The sequence below is a fragment of the Opisthocomus hoazin genome, chromosome 5, assembly GCF_030867145.1.
Source record: "Opisthocomus hoazin isolate bOpiHoa1 chromosome 5, bOpiHoa1.hap1, whole genome shotgun sequence".
Taxonomy (NCBI): domain Eukaryota; kingdom Metazoa; phylum Chordata; class Aves; order Opisthocomiformes; family Opisthocomidae; genus Opisthocomus; species Opisthocomus hoazin.
In genome coordinates, this window is record NC_134418.1 from 2,370,779 (window position 1) to 2,387,703 (window position 16,925).

At 43.8% G+C, this 16,925-nt stretch overlaps 1 protein-coding gene across 7 annotated transcripts in view; it reads left to right on the forward strand.

Moving 5' to 3' along the window:
- Window positions 1–328: 328 nt before the first annotated feature.
- ALMS1 (ALMS1 centrosome and basal body associated protein) overlaps window positions 329–16,925 on the forward strand; it is a 78,813-nt gene continuing 62,216 nt past the window's right edge. For 6 of the 7 annotated variants that reach the window (XM_075420245.1, XM_075420246.1, XM_075420248.1 and 3 more), the window contains exons 1-3: window positions 344–390; window positions 12,883–13,017; window positions 14,639–14,834. In XM_075420245.1, coding sequence (XP_075276360.1) covers window positions 349–390; window positions 12,883–13,017; window positions 14,639–14,834 — 373 coding nt within the window. In that variant the 5' untranslated portion in view covers window positions 344–348. Of the gene's footprint in view, window positions 391–12,882; window positions 13,018–14,638; window positions 14,835–16,925 lie in introns of all 7 variants that reach the window. The other variant, XM_075420251.1, reaches the window with a different exon arrangement.

The following is a 16,925-nucleotide window of genomic DNA, read 5'->3' on the forward strand; positions in this document are numbered from 1 at the left end:
TGCGCCTGCTTCCAGCTCGCCACGACTGAGGGGAAGACTCTGCGTCCCGTTTTGCCTGTGGAGAGGAGACACAGCTCCCCGCCCCGCTCCCATCCGGGCACTCGCCGCCGCTCTGCCCGCCAAAACCCCGGCGCGCGCCCCCCTCAGCGCCCGCCCCGCCCTCCAACGGCCGCTCGGCGGCGCGCGAAGGAGGCGGCGCCCGCGCGCGCGCCGAGGGGGCGGAGCGGCAGCGAGACCCTAGCGACGAGGCGGGGTCGACAGGGCGGCGGCGCATGCGCAGTGGCGTCGGGGCGGGCTCCCGCCGGCCCGGGGCGGGCGGCGTGAGGGGAAGGGGGGCGGGCGGCCGCCATGGAGCCGGGAGAGGAGGAAGAGGAGGACGAGGAGGTTCCTGTGAGTCCGGGGGCTGCGGAGGCGGGCGGGCGGTCTGTGGGGACAACGCGGCGGGGAGGCGGTGGCTGCTCCGAGCAGCCCCGCAGCCCGTCCCGGGCTTTGGGGAGGGGGGTGCGACAGGCCGGCTCACTCGTCTTTCTCCTGCTCTGCGTGGAATCTGGGAAAGTGGTCTGATCTCGCCTTCTGCCCAGGAAAAAGGGTGATGGAGCCCTGGCCCAGGCTGCCCAGGGAGGCTGTGGAGTCTCCTTCTCTGGAGATATTCCAGCCCCGCCTGGCCGCGGTGCTGTGCAGCCTGCTGTGGGTGACCCTGCTTGGGCAGGGGGTTGGGCTGGGGGACCCACAGAGGGCCCTGCCAACCCCGAACATTCTGTGATTCTGTGAAAAGGGAGGGTGCAGCTGACCTGAGGCCCCCTCCCCGCCCCTCTTCTCCTGCCCTGGAGTAAAGGGGGGCTGTAACTGCTGTGCTTGCTGCTCCGCTCCCGGGGGGGTGGGGTGTGTGTAACTGGGCGGTTTGCTTTGTGCCTTACCCCGCAGAGGGGTGGGTGCGGTTGGGTCGGTGGCGAACCCTCCGGAGAAGTCAGAGCCGGTGGGGCTGGAGGGGCCCCGTGGAGCCATCGCACACGGTCACAGAATCACGGAATGGTTGAGGTTGGAAGGGACCTCTGGGGGTCACCCAGCCCAACCCCCTGCCCAAGCAGGGTCACCCAGAGCAGGCTGCACAGCACCGCGGCCAGGCGGGGCTGGAATATCTCCAGAGAAGGAGACTCCACAGCCTCCCTGGGCAGCCTGGGCCAGGGCTCCGTCACCCTCAGAGGGAAGAACCGTGCCCTCAGAGGGCTCGTACACGGCTCTGAGCGCTTTGCTGTGTTTGTGTCAGTGCTGGAGATGGGGAAGAGGAAATTTCTGGAGATAACGGGTGGCCCACCACATCCCGCAACCCCCAAGTTCTGGGATCGGCATCTTCCAGAATTTGCCCCTTGTGAGGGCGTTGGGAAGCTTCCTTCCTCTGGTGTTGCGCTGCTCTGGTACCTGGGCTTATCTGTCCTGCTGTTCTCATGGTGATTCCCAGAAGGGTAAAGGTCTTGCAGCACCTGCACAAGTTCTGACTTCTGCAAACTGTTGGGAGGCATCTTTGTGCAGGCTGCTTGAGCGACTGGTGTCAGACACTTGGGTCCGGAGATGTTTGTGGACGCCACATCCACAGTTCTGTATCAGGAAAGGTACAAGAGCGTCAACCCAAAGTGAAAAGTTACGAGATGGTGATCACTCCAGAGCTTCTTCCCAGAGCTCTGAAGGAATTCAGAGGCGCAAGAGCCAAATGGCAGCCAGTGGTAGGTGTCATATCCATTTTTACAAACGTTCCCTGGGAAGAACCACGGATTGGTACGGGTTTCAATCTTATCAGGAAAAATAATAGAAATTAAAACAAATAATGGCAATAACCAAGTATCATATGCTAAAGGCAAGTCTAGCATCGACAAATGTGAATATAGGAACTCAGATAGCGTAGTCTTAATTCAGTTTCCAAAAGCCCTCTGCTGAAGGACCTTCACCTGCATGGTTGCAGGAAGGCTGATTTGCCACAGAATAGAAGGGATGGTTCTTGCACTACTATGTATTCTTCTATATATTTAAGTAGGAATGTAATTCATTTGAATGCTGATTTACAGACTCATTTCACAGTTAACTTTATGATGCCAAGTTGTATGTAATGTTAGAGAGCAGTGAGACTTTTTTTACCTTCCTGGTATTCATCACAGGTCAGTTAATTTACTCCTTTCTAAATGTCAAGTTTTGTTTTATGGTGGCCATCCCTTCCTTCTCTGTATTTGTTTTGCACTGTGGTTTAATTGCTGCTCTGACAACCAGAGCTCAGCTCTGGGAATACCAGATGGAGCTGAGCCAAGCTTGTTGCTAGTGTAGGGCTGCCCTTCTGGGCAAGGGGATGCAGGTGCAGGCCAGGCAGATCTTCTGTCTGTCATGGTGTGGCTGCTCTTACACCTTTATTTTATGTTTCTATTCTCAGAGACTACTTCAGCTATAATTTCAATTGACAAAGGGAGAATAACACTCAAAACCTGTGTTTGTAACTTGTAACATGCAAAGCTGTAGTTTCATGAGTGCCGTATAAATCAGCAAGCCTCAGCTCACCTGGCAAAAGAAGGCATCTGTGCTGCTCTGCCCTGGTTCCTTGTTGTTGCCTCTGTGCTATTTTGTCACGTATTCCAACAGACAGCAAACGAGCGCAGCTAGGCAGTGAACTGTTAACTGCCATTAAAATTGGCTTAAGCAACATCTTCTCAACTCTTCTCTCAAGTTTTTGCTTAGTGAGGAGAGACTGGGACTGTATCTTCCACCCAAAGTGCCAGTTTATGATAATTTAAAGGCATTACGGAGTTTTGGCATCAGACTGTAAGAGCGAGAAGAAATTCTGTAACCAACATAGTGATACTTCTTGCTACTTACGCTATTTTTTGTTTTATCAGTGAAAACACTTTGTCTGTTTCCTCTTTTAGTTTATTTTTGATTATGAGGATGATTTAAGCACGGTCCTTGAAAGTTTTTGATTCTATGTTTAGCTAAGCATAGCTATTACAAATAGGACCCAGTGGGATCAAGTCTTTGGTTCTCTTTCTTAAATGCTGCAAATTGATAGCTGCATTCTAAAAAGTCCATCATTAACAGGAATTTTTCTTTCTCCTTTTTTTTAAGCTAAGTAGAAATATCAAACTATGATACTTCTGACAGAAGTATCTTTTATTTCAATGGTAATTTAGTGTGGAAGAGATAAAGGAATGAGCATTTTCTTAAAACTCAGAGGACAGTATAATACAAATCACAGCTCTTGTAAGATAATGATCTAAAAAAACCCCAAACCAACCCATTTAAAATCAAGGGATACCCAGTGCTTTTTGAGTGGTGCAAAGCTGAGAATATAAAGAATTGGTTGACCTTCAGCATTCAGGAATGCTGTTAAATGTTCATATTAGAGTTATGATTTGGGCAGCAAGAGGTTAAGGGATTTTTGCACAGGAATGAAAATAAGATGTCTTGGCTACCTTGTGTGAAATGAGCTGTTTTGAAATATCAGGTAGATGCTTAAACTTTTATTTGGAATAAGTAGAGAAGAGGTTGATGGTTGGAGGAAAGTTGATAGTTTTGGTTATTGGCTGTTACACTGCCGAAGTGGCTGTAGCAGTGTTAACATATTGGGAATTTAGTATGTTCTTATAAATGGCAATTAGGCTCTCATCTAGTCTCTCTTTCCCACAAGAGGCTGGACCAGGTGATCTTTCAAGGTCCCTTCCAACTGAGCTGTTCTATGATTCTATGAAACCCAAAATAATTAGTTCTGCATTAATAGAAAGAGGAATCCAGTTGCAGTTCCAATAAAATGGGATAAACCCACAGCTTCATTTCGATCTTCCATCTTAGTCCGTGTGCCTAGCAGAAGAACTGATGGCTGAGAGGTCCTGCCTGGGGTGGTGGAGGCGCAAGGAAGTGACTGCTTAGGTAAACTGGACAGACGCTATGTCCAGCTCTGTGGACCTGTGTATCTGAGGGGAGTGGTGGAGATTGCTGGTGTCACAAAAACCCCTCTCTGTCATCTTTAAAAGGTTGTGGTGACTGGGAGATATTTGTGATAACTGCAGAAAGGTTGATGTGATGTTCTTTTTCGAGAAGGGCAGGAAAGAGGACCTGAAGAGCTACTAGCCAGTTAGTCTAGTCAGCTGTTCAAATCTAACTGGTGGTGCTCCTCCAGCCTCAGTCCTTGGGCTGCTGCTGTGTGATGCCATTGCTGGTGACACAGCTGGATGGGGTGAATGCACTCGCATCGGGTTTGTGGGTGACAGCAAGTTGGAGGGAGTGGGTGATATGCTGGAGGACAGGGCTGCCGTTCAGAGGCACCTTGGCAAGCTGCATTCATGGCCCGAGAGGAATCTCATGAGCTTTAACTATGAAAAATATGAGTCTTTCTCACTGAGAAAGAAAATCCCTGTACATTGCTACGGACTGGTGTCCCTTCAGAGAAGAGCCTGAGGACCCGGTGGACAGCAAGTTGAATGTGAGTTGATGTCTCACTCTTTGCAGCAATGAAGGCTGGCAATGCACTGGGCTGCGTTAATAAGAGCACAACTGGCAGCTGGAGGGAACTGAATATTCTCTGTTCTTGGCCACAGCTGGATCCTGTCTCCTGGTCTGGGCTGCCAGGACAAGAGAGAGGTCAGCAAAGCGGCCCGTGTCTGGTGGAGGCCACCGAGACAGTTATGGAGCTGGAGCACGTCATGCAGGAGGGGAGGCTGTGGAGGCTGAGTGGGTTTGGCCTGAGGAGGAGGAGGCTGAAGGTGAGGATCTGGCAGTGGTGCTTCCCTGCCAGAAGGAGGGTTTGGAGAAGGCAGAGGAAGACTCTTCTTGGAAGTGCGCAGTGACAGGACAAGCAGCAGCAGTGATGTGTTACAGCAAGGAGAAATTTTGCCTGGAGACAAGGAAATCATTTTTTCACAAGGAGGGTGATGAAGTGGCAGACCAGGACCCCACAGAGGTGGTGGACTCTCCATCCTTGGCAGTAGGACGTGATTTTTGGGACATGGCTTAGCAGGCATGATGGTGTTGGGTTGACGGTTGGACTTGATGACCTTAGAGGTCTTTTCCAACCTTAACGATTCTATGATTGTAAGTGGAGACGATGAGGCCCGAGCAACCTGGTTGAACCTTGAAGTTTAGCCCTGCTTCGGGCAGGAGGTTGGACTAGGTGACCTCTAGAGGCCCTTCCAACGTAAGTTACACTGTGATTACATGAATAAGACGTGCTTCAGGCATTGAGGTGCGTTACCGTAATCGGCTTTCAGATCGCCTGACAGCGCTGACGGCTGAGGTGTGACTGAAGAGCGTGCTGTCAGCCTTGGAAGCCTCGCTTTCCTAGGAAACTGGGCAAAAATAGGCAGACTTGTTGCAGATCAGCAGTGAGTAATTTTCACATTGTCCTTTTAGGATACTCCATAAAGCTATTGATGTTACAAACCTGACAGTGGAAACTACTGTTTTTAAGAGATTGAAAATGATATGCTAACAATCTCTGCAATGTCAGCGTCGATTGTGTCCATATAGGGGTTACCTTTCTGGAACGCTTTCAGCACAGCCCTGACAGTTTACTGTGTCGTGAATCTTCCCTTGTACGTGAGATCTGCTGCGCTGGTTCTGATCTCTGGTGGCCATTCGAGAGAGCCAAACGTTTGTTGCACAAAAGTAGTAAAACTATTCAGAATTTACACAGTGCCTGATGTGCTGGTTGGTGGTGCCTTCGTGCCGGGAGGGAATGGGGTGGGTCTGAAAAGTAGCGCTAGCACACCAGTCCTTGCTGAAGAAACAAGGTACTGCTTAAATAATTTGTGTTTCTCATACCTGACAGCACCAAATCATTGTTACATTTTTTGGAATATTTTTTTGAAATCTTACTGATATGTTCATAGATGAACTTCTGGTACTGAACCATTTGCAGACAACGGGAATTTTATTACCGATTTCAGTAGCTGGACTTAAATGCTGACAATTTTCATACAACTTGTGGTACTGGGCTTCTGGCCAAAAAATCCTCCGATGTGAAAACTTATTCTGCATTTGAATGAGACTTTTTTACTTTGTGTTGTGACTCACAGAGTAAGGTTGATATGGACTGTAAAGCCACGATAAATTAAATTGTTGCATTATTGTGAAACGCAGTCGCATTTATCTAGCATTAAGGAAATTCCGAGTTTGCATGTAGCCTTTGAAGTGCTTTTGTGCAATGTTTTCCTTGACTGTTTATTACAAGCTGATATTGCTCTGTGAAAGGGGCAGGTAGGTCTAAGACAGTGTTCTGGCACAATTGTTTCTTTAATTTTTTTGGCCACAATGGTCAATTCCATGTTTTAACAGGTAAATATATGGCCATTGGGCCCTGTTCCTTTGTTCCTTCCCCGCAGCTGGGAAGACCTTGCCCCGCAGCAGCGGGTTGCTGACTCCAAGTGGCATGAGGCTTGCACTGCACTGTCCTTACAGGTGGTGGGAGGGAGCTCACACCTCTGCTTGCTTTTTCAGTTGTGCAGCTGTGAAGAAACCTCCAGCGAAGGGATTTCCATGATACATCCTTTGGGTCCAGTTTAGTCGGCAAATGTGCCTGGGGGTTGTAGGATGGAGACTTCTCTACGCCTGTATTCAAAACTAATTTTGTACACAGTCAGTCAAATTCATGCTTGTCTGAAATGTGAGATGTTGTTTATTTAATTGATTAATTGTGGTTTTTATACTGTATGCTTGTTTATCGACTAGGAGGAGGTGATAAGAGCACAGAAATGCAAGAATTTATACCAAACTACTTAAAACCACTTGAAATAAATTGTTAAGAAAATACCCAGGGTGACTGTTAAGGACAACCGATTTCAAACCCATTTAATTATCATGGAGAGGGTAAGGGAGTATCGTGGAGTAGCTAAAGTGGTGGCAGTGTGTGGTTGTGTTGTGACCTCGGAAGAGCTCTTGATCTTGGGACAAACTAAGAAATTATGCAGCAAGTTTGGAAGGCACTTCAGGTACAGTTTTTGATGGTTTTTCCTGTTAAGTATTTTCATTGATGGGTCGCATGATTAGTGGATGGTGAGACCTAGAAAATAAGTAGGTAAAGCTATGCTGGGAAAAGAGGTGAATGCTTTGGAAAATGGTATCAGAATCGGGCATGTTCTTGACAGAAGGGGGAAAATAAGTCCCAGGTAGCAAAATGAAATCCAGCAAAGGCGAGTTCAGAGTGGGGTCTAGCTCTGGCACTGTTATGTGATTACTTTAATTAGGTGTAAATGCTCACTGGTGTTGGAAGAGTTGGTTCTGAACTCCGCTGCCTGTTTTTGCGGGGTTGGTGATTTTGGAGCTGCATATTCAGAGGAATGGAACCCCTCTGCTGTGAGGAAGGGCTGAGAGAGTTGGGGCTGCTCAGCCTGGAGAAGAAAAGGCTCCAGGGAGATCTTGTTGCAGTTTTTGAGTGCTTAAAAGGGGCTTATAAGAAAGATGGGGACAAACTTTTTAGCAGGGTCTGTTGTGATGGGACAAGGGGTAATATAGTTTTCAACTAAAGGACAGTAGATTCAGACTGGTTATAAGGCAGAAATGTGTTACAATGAGGGTTGGTGAAGAAGCCCTGGCACAGGTTGCCCAGAGAGGTGGTCGATGCCCCATCCCTGGAAACATTCCAGGCTAGGTTGGACGAGGCTCTGAGCAACCTGATCCAGTTGAAGATGTCCCTGCTCATTGCAGGGGAGTTGGACTAGACGGCCTTGAAAGGTCCCTTCCAACCCAAACCGTTCTGTGATTCTATGTTCACACAGATAAGGACCCAGCAGACTTATACTGAATTAACCTAGCCATGTACCTCTGAGTTTTAGGAGGGAGAAATGAGATGAAGTGTGATGAATTTAGATGATCCAGAGAGGTACCTGCCAACCCTTATGATTCTGTGGATATTCAAACTTTCAGTGGTTCAAAATATTTCTTGATACGAAATGTAGCTTCAGTTACGAATGCCAAACAGGAGCTGCTGTTCCTCCCATTTAAGTTAATGGCACTGTGTTGTGTGGAGGTGGTTGTAGTTGTTCAGCTTTATTTTTGTCTTTTCCTCTCATTATGTATTTAGCAGCAAAAGCCGACTTTTGATGTATTCGATTTCAGGAAGAAAAACCTTGTTAAATTTTCCTCATTTGAGTTTAATTATATGGAAGGCCTCAGAGATGATTATACTCATTGACTAAATCCTAATTTATTTCTTGCTTGCAACTGCTTTGTTATGTACCCTGTGCCCTGGTACATACAGTGCTAATATGAGGCAGGTCTCTTCCATTGTGCTGTTTCTTTAATATGGCTCTTTGGTATGAGGATTAAAAATGAAATAATGAAACAGAATGTGCTGTTGCCTGTTTGCTTCCTTCCAGCTGCAAACCCATGAGGTCCTAGTGGCTTGGCTGTCCTTGAAAAGGAGCTATTATTTCCTTTATTGTGTTTTGTTAATGCCATGTCAGGTTCCTTTAAAGAGCGGTGCTGAATGCGTACCACAGCCTTATGTACGCAAGCATGAGGAACTGCAGCTGATGAGTATGTGGGTCTTGCGCCCTGTCACCCTGAGCTGGGGCATCTGGTATGTGAAAACACAGATCAGGCTCGGGTGCTAGCAGGAGAATCCTACTCCTGTGGGGAGTATTTGACGTCAGGAAGTGATCGTCCTTCCTTAAGGTCCTCCTGTTACTTCACTGTCTCGAGCACGGTTGGCTTTTGATTCTCTTTGACTTCAGAGCATAACATCTGGATACATGTAGCTGTGGATATATGAAGTTGTGTAAAACTTGCATTTTTTGTTTTCTTTGAAGGAAGTTTTGGAGGAGCAAACTCCAAAGAAGTGTTGTTCTTTTTGACTTTCACAACGTAGAGGCAAAGACAGCTGAAATTTTAGAGCATCAAAGAAGAGAAGCGCATTATGGTCAGATAATACTACTCGGGGAATCAGCTCTGCTGCTGATTTTTCATGTTGTTGTATGCTGAGTTCTCTGTGCCTAGTAAAAGGAGGGTAAATATTTATCATGCACATTCTAAAGCAGTGCTGTGAATCAGTGTTTGTGAAACATTTTTGGGTCTTTGCATGGAAGGCACTATGTAAAGTTCTCTTAGTAGTAGTAATACTACTTTGATGCCTTCCTGTGCTTCTGGGTGAGCATTTGAGCCTTTGGTAGCTTGGGGTATAATCGTACTCTGAATCTTCTAGAATATTGCTATTTGTAGTAATTGCATCATAACTCATTAGGATTTCTTCACCAGTTTCTTCTTCAGAAATCCACGTATGATACATCTCTGGCTCTGTTTTCCCCAAATAAGACTGGTCAAGCCTGTTCCAAATTCTAATGTGAAATGAATGGGGTTTGAAAAGTGCTAAGGGAGCGTTTGGGAAGAGGAAATACTTCTGGGGAAGAAATTTCCTCAAAGCAGAGGCTCGGTTGTGCTTTGTCCTTCTATACTCTCATTTTATTCCCATTTGCCCAAGACTTGTTCAAGTTAAATTCTTGCTCCAACGAAGATTCTTCCAGATTTCAGTTGATAGTGAATTGTGCTCTTTTTTTTTTCATTCTATAATGAAATATTTTGGTAAAAGATTATATATGAAGCTACACATAGAAGAAACCTGTTCAGATGGTGATTTTCATGTTATTTTTCTTCCAGTGTTGTGACAAAGAATATGTCACTCCGGGTGTGTTGAAACTGTATGGAAGAAGGCTTAAATTCATAGTTTGGCTATAAAGTTTAATGAAATTATTATCTTGATCATATGTTCTTTAGGTTGCCAGTCAACCTTTTTTTTTTTTTTTTCTCTCTTTTCTGAAAAGAATCAGTGGGTTTTGGGAACTGAAGAATTCTTTTCAAGCGAAGTAGTTCCTCTGGCATGCTTGTGGGTGGAGTGAGGGAAGTCTGATGTAACTGCTGCAGCCCAGAAAAAGGATTTTAATTGAAGTGGCTGACAGGTATACGAATTATTAAACGATTTTGAGCAGTTTGCTCACCATAGGCTAAAGAAGGTCATTTGAAAAGGGAGAATGAAGGAGAACGTGCACAGTTCGATTGTTTAGCCTTTTGTTCATTGTGTGCATCTTGAATGCTGTCATTACTCATCTATTCTAATATCCTCTAGAACAGCCACTTAATTAGCTGTGCTCAGCATATCGAAATAAAATCAGTACCTTGTTTTTTGAATTAGTTTTCTAATCACAATATGGGTCCCTTGCCTAACGCTATTAATTTCCAGTACCTAACGCTATTATTTTCTAGTTGGATTAATAAAATTGCCCTTTTCTGAAGATGAATATTGTAAAACCAAATTTTCAGTAATAGGCCTTAATTAAATTACCAAATAGCTACTGGAATGCTTTGCCTTCAGAGCTGTTGTGATGTACACTTCAGTGCTGCTTCTTTTAATGACTTGATTAGTATGAACAATAGGAACTAGGGGAATGCAGCAGGGATGCAACGTATGCATACAGGCTACAATTATTATCTTTAGTCCCAACACAAAGCCCAGACAAACTTCTGTTGTGCCAGGAATTAATTTGGAAGAGTAGTTTCTGCCTGGCTGAGTCCTAATTTCATAGGTGTGAGTTACACATGATCAGTAATAAAAATCTTCCTTTTGAGTGCTGTAGCTTTTTTAAACTTGGACAAAATTATTCTTGCCATTCCGGGTAATTTACTTGACAGAGCTGACCTGTATAGAAAGCTACGCCATGTTTTTATTTCAGTGATGCTGTTTTCTGGAAGGATTTAAGATGGCGCGTGGTACTGAAATTCTGGAAATTGTTGTCCTTCCAAAAATTTGTCAGATAACTGTATAGAGCGGAGGTTTTTGTAGCTGTGCCTAAAGAAAGTAGATGTGTTCCCCCAGTGATGTTCTTTAGTTTGCAGTTGGATATTTGAGCAAGTGGCTTATTTTAAAGGAAAAACTGGGCATTTAAGAGGTAAAAAGGAAAAATCTTAAATGGGAACCGCATCTTACTGGTGAAGTGGGCGGCAGTTTCCTGGGCAATTTCTGTCGTTCACGGGCAGGACTGGGGCTGGAGCTAACGGGTGTCCGTGTGGTGCTTTGCCGGTGGATCTTGACAGTCCCCTGGCCAAATGCTCTTCAAAGGCAAGAGAAGTTCGTCCTGTCTTTGGCTCTGCACGTTCTCAGACTTGGCAAGGGTGAAAATAAGCTGTCCCCAGGGAGCTTGGATGTCTGGTAACTGGGAATTAGAGGGAAGGCCCAAACTCTCTCTCTGCAGGTGACAACCCAGCCATTGGGTGGTGGTCATTTCAGGTGTCTCTTGAACAGGCGAGTCAGAATTGAAGGGGTTTTCCTCAGGTTACCTCTGAAATTTGTAAATGCGCTGTCTCTGTAGCAGAATTAATGACTTCTTAGGAACATAAGAGATGGATAAAGATTCATTTGTGATGGCTGTGATCTATTTTTTATAGATGGATTGGAGGTATTGTTGTGTTTTGTAGAGGAATCACATTCAACCTGAGGTGACATAAATAGCCGAGAGTGACCTCACCTTTCTTAAGTTCCAATATAGACTAGCAGTGTTGTAATAAACTAAAAAAAAAAAACCTTAAGCTTTTATTCACATCCTTTCCAGCTTTTTAGTGCATAAGAAGAATGAAACAGAATTCAGATGTCAATTTAGCTAATCTAGTAGGTAATACTCACATTTAAAGAAAGCAATCTCAGATGCTGAATTTTACATGTTTCTTTTACATTGAAACAGGTCTGCGTTCTGGACCTTTCTCTAAGCTTGTGTCTGATCTCTTCACTTAGAATGTAATTCATGTCTTCATGAAAACTTTAATTGTTTGCTTCTTTTTGTGATAAAGGTTGCAAATGTTATGCTTAGTCCATCAAGGTAGATCTGTCCTGCTGAATGGAAATTTCCAAATGAATATTAGACCAATTTATAAGAAAATCTATTAAAACAAAAACCAAAACAACAAAAAACCACATTTATCACAGTAGGACTTCACAACTGAAGGCACATATCCAATAGTATTTAAATTATTCATGCAGAAGGCAGGCTTCTGGGAAATCATTTGCTTCTTGCTCACTGACCGTCTCCTTTTCTCAGTCTATGACCTTTTCCTTCTGCCCTTGTCACGTTGCTGTGTTCCAGAAATGTCTATTTTCACAAATATATACCATTGTTTTTGAACCTGGCTGTCTGTCTTGGCTGGGGAAAGCTGCTACAGTCGCTGTGACTTCAGGCCTGGGGTATTATAGAAGAGAAATTTCATTCTGACTTCAGAACAGTTTCTTCTGTTACCTCTTGGAGAAAAAATGTTGCAGCTGCTTGTCTAGCAGAAGTCCAATTTAACTTCAATTCATGCCCTCAGAGTGTGTCAAGTGTTGCTAAATTATAATATAGAAATCAACCTAGACTTGCTTTAAAGTATTTACATAAGATGCCTTTTAAAATTTAGTTTACAACATTGATATAAATAAAAACTTTCTGTTTTTAAGAAAATAATAAATGAATATTAAAAAATAAATTAAAAAATTACTATTAAAGCACCTAGCAACCAATGTTATTAAACCAGACAGGCCAAATGCCAGAACCTGACTTTGAGCAAGGTGATGAGTCTTTTTGGTATTTTGTGATTTACTCAGAGCTGTGTGTGCATGGGTTGGAAATGAGAAATAAATTTCTGGCCCTCAGAAACGATTGGCTGATGCGCAGAAAAACAGAAGTGGCATATGAACCTGCCCCTTTTGGTTAGGTTTTGGGGCTCTGGATGGAATTTGGGTCACTGCCCAAGTACCCTGAGGCAGATGCTTCGCTTTTGGTGTTGGGGGTGGTTTGAGTATTTTGTATATTTCATTGTCCATTACTTAAATATATACACATGTTGAAATACCAAGAAATTATTTTCTGTTTTAAAACCAGATGTTGTTTCTTTTAGCCTATTGCAACAACTCCACCACGTTGTGGCTGGAAGGAGGAATCCTTAAGCCGCAGCAGCAGCGAAACCCAGGCATCAGCTACCAGTGGGATCTCCCTAGGAGAAGTAATATGTCAGAAAGCTGCTAATAATTGGGTATTTGTCCTGTGCTTTCTTTTGGTTGTGGTTGAAGGTTAATTATGTGATTGAAAGTAATATGAAGCCCTTTATCTGTATAATTCAGACCTCCACCATCCTCACCCTGTTAAAGTCTGTGTTTCTATATCTTGGAACTGCAGAAAAATAGAGCTGTTGTGAACTCTGACAAGTCATCTAGTCTACTCTTGATCCAAGTGCTGCAAACCTTTTTGACATTTCGTATTCAATAAAGAATCCCTAGCAGTTCAGTGATTTTTTTTTTTTTCTTTTTAATTTTTTTTCCTCCCCCTTATCCCCTCCTTGTGTTTTCTGGTAATAAACCTAGTATATTTTCCAGTGTAATGTTTTCGTCTTTGCAACAGTATCTTTGATCTGTATTCAGTTTGTAATTTGCTGTAGTCCTGGTCCTGCTATTGCCTCTTACATTGTCAGATCTGTCTGCCTCAAACCAGCTGATTTACCTGTCAGCGCAGAGCCATGCTTCAGTTCGTGCAAAATCTGACTAATTTCAGACCTTAGTTTTAATGACGTGTTCTGCACATCATTAAGGAAAACTGTACTCACATCATGATACAGTCATAGTAGTTCTATCTGATGGATATGGTGCCAAATACTTAATTACTCTGAGAATTGCATAAGATCACAGGTGTTTTGAAAAGACTGAGTTGGACAAAAATTTTATTTCCATGTGATTGTAAAAGTTTTGTGCCAAAATTGTAGTTCATATAGCAAAATTCTGATGTGAAAAGTAGTTTTTAATGCCTTAGTAGTGTTTCGAAAGGTAGAAGAGCTTGCATCTATTAAGTATGGATAGTACTGTACTTCTGCCAATTCAGTGGGACACTTTCTTGCTTATATTAACATACATGTAATCATAAGTTATATATGCTGATGATAATGGTTTGCCTTATAAATGACTGATAGTCATAATTCTCTGCACTGAAGACTGGTCTGTGCCTTTTCTATAATTAAAATTTATCTGTTTAATTACTTCCCCAGTAATCCCAGTGCAAATTCTTTAATGAATTACTTGAACTAAAGATGCTCCTTTCCATTTGGACATGAACTGAAACTCTTTTTCTTAAAACACACCAAAGAGTTGGCTAGGATTCTCAGCTGTGAATTCTGTGTGAACTCAGAATTTCTGGAATGAGAAACTTTCTTGAAAGACAAATCAGAAGTGTTCTGCTTGTTAATCCCCAGTTGTACAGTGCAAACCATCTTTACTACACCGTGTCAGGAACTGTATTGACCCAGCATCCTACTGAAGCATTTGTCCTTATCAAGATTTTGCTTTCTAAGTGAGAGATTTTATTCTGATTTGGGAAAGGTCTGCAGTGGCAGGATTTGGAGATGGAGCTCAATTTCAGACAAGTGATGAAGGCTGGAGGTCAGATAGTGAGCAATGACAACATGGACAGTAGTGAGAACTGACTGTGGACTTCAGCAGTTCATAGTGCATCATAATTCTTTTACATTAAAAAATGAGTATTTGTATAAGAAATAAAATTTAGAAGCAGTAATTCCATTGTTTCACAACTTAGTCTTTATTTGCTTTGGAAATAGTCTTAAAACTTTCTTGATGCTTGAGCACTTTTTTCTCCCCACCTATTCTTAGGGAATTCAGTCATGGTATCAGCTTCCGGCAGAAGTGGATGCCAGCCATGTAACTACTGCCTCGGAGACAAAGCTTGGCCTGACTTGTGGTAGAAGTGACCTGACGGAGTTCCCTACGCTGGAGGAAGGAGTGTTGCCTTCAGCAGAAGCATCTAGAACACAGTTTCTGGGAGATGCAACACACGGCTTACTGCTGGGTATGTTCAAAGCTGCCTTTTGTTTAATTGCTAAACATTTAGGGTTTTACTTTTCCTTTTGAAACTATTCCTAACTTGGATTTCATAGAATCGCAGAATGGTTTGGTTTGGAGGGGACCTTACAGACCACCCAGTCCCACCTCCCTGCCACAGGCAGGGACCCATTCCACCAGCCCAGGCTGCTCCCAGCCCCGTCCAACCTGGCCTTGAACCCTGCCAGGGAGGGGGCAGCCACAGCTTCTCTGGGCAACCTGGGTCAGGGCCTCACCACCCTCATGGTGAAAAATTTCTTCCTTCTGTCTAGTCTAAATCTCCTCTCTTTCAGCTTGAATTGCCCCTTGTCCTGTTGCTACATGCCTGGTAATAAGTCTCTCTCTGTCTTTCTTACAAGCCCACTTTAAGTACTGGCAGCTGCTCTAAGGTCTCCCCTTGTCCTTCTCCTCCCCAGGCTGAGCAGCCCCAGCTCTCCCAGCCTTTCCTCCCAGCAGAGGGGTTCCAGCCCCCGGGTCATTGCTGGGGCCTCCTCTGGCCCCACTCCCACAGCTCCAGCTCTGTCCTGTGCTGAGGGCCCCTGAGCTGGACGCAGGACTCCCAGAGGGTCTCACCAGGGCAGCACAGAGTTCCACTTCTTGTAGTGAGAACTGGTGTTTACAAAATACATTCTGTGTAAATGTATTGTCAGAGCCCATTTTCAAAATGAGGCAGAAGGTTTGTGTGCCTTCCCTGGATCTTTTAACGTGTGAACTGATTATGTTTAATCTCAGGTAAAACTGAAGTTTTATTTTCCTTTGGAATTGATAGTGAACCAGAGTAAAATTAGAAATTTTGGGTGTTCTCTCTAGGTAAGGTGATAGTTCTGTGTCCTAAGATCTGTATTCGTTAGTCAAAAATCCGGGTTAATTTCGGAATAGTAGATATAATAGTAAAGCAGATATAATGGTATTGATAACATGAAAAAGTGTTTGAGAAGAGTGTGTGCGTGCTTGTACCCCTTTCTCACGTATTCAAACTGCTGTGTACTGCTTCTGTGTGTCACCATTTCCTTTAGAATTTGCTTATAGACAAAGTAATCTCCATATACAGTTTTAAAAAGCTTTCAGTAGTCCTTTACAAAGGTGTCTTACAAGTGTTACTGCTCTTTAATTAATCAGTATATGTATACTTTTTCAGATAGGAGGAAAAACTGAGGAATTATAGCTAGAAGTACTGCACTACTGCAAGATTTAACCCAAACTGTCCAGATAAAGGGATTTGCTTATGTAGGAAGTTAGCATAACAAAGACTACATGGCAGGGGAAGGTGATAATTATTAACAAAATGTCTAAGTTAGTTGCTGTTTACCCACTTTCACTGTTGCACTCGCAAGCACCAACTCTTTTTTGTGTTCTTTTTTCCCCCAGTGGTCTTGCTTGCCTGTCCCACGGCAGGCTGTGTAGACTAGCTGTCAGGTCCTGGGCTGGGGCGTTGCTGCAGTCTGCTGTCCTGTTGGGCTAGCAGAAAGAGGAGCTGTGTGCGTCGAATGCAGCAACCTTGTTGTCATCCTCTCGTTGTCAGAGCAGAGGACCTTCTGCTAATGAGTCCTCTGTTCTGGTGCTTAGACACAAGTTTATACCCACATTCTTACTTCATTCATATCAATATTAATGTCTTTGTTAGGAGTCCTTAGATTTCTCTCTGGGTTTGGACAATACCCGTATTGGAATGTACCACATTAATATGGATATTAATTCTTTCCAATATGTTGGTCATCTGGGCCTCAGAATGCTTTTTTAGTCGGTGTGCTTATCTTCAGTGTTGTGAATCATAGCGCTAAGATGTGAAAGCCTGTGTGAAGTCTGTTGGTGTATGACAAGTGTAAGCATTAACAATGCAATTTGAAATACAAAAAGACCCCATGTGGTGTTAAAAACCTAATTGTAAGACAGCTGGGAGCATCCTTTAAGAATATCACACTGGTGGTGAATAGTTAGGGTTTCTGCACCACTGAATTGTAGTAGCTGTTGGTTTTCTAACATAGTAGGGAGTTTTCTGACTTGGTGTTTCCTCATACTTTAGCTTCTTGTTCCGTTTATTGTAATTCACCAGTAAGTG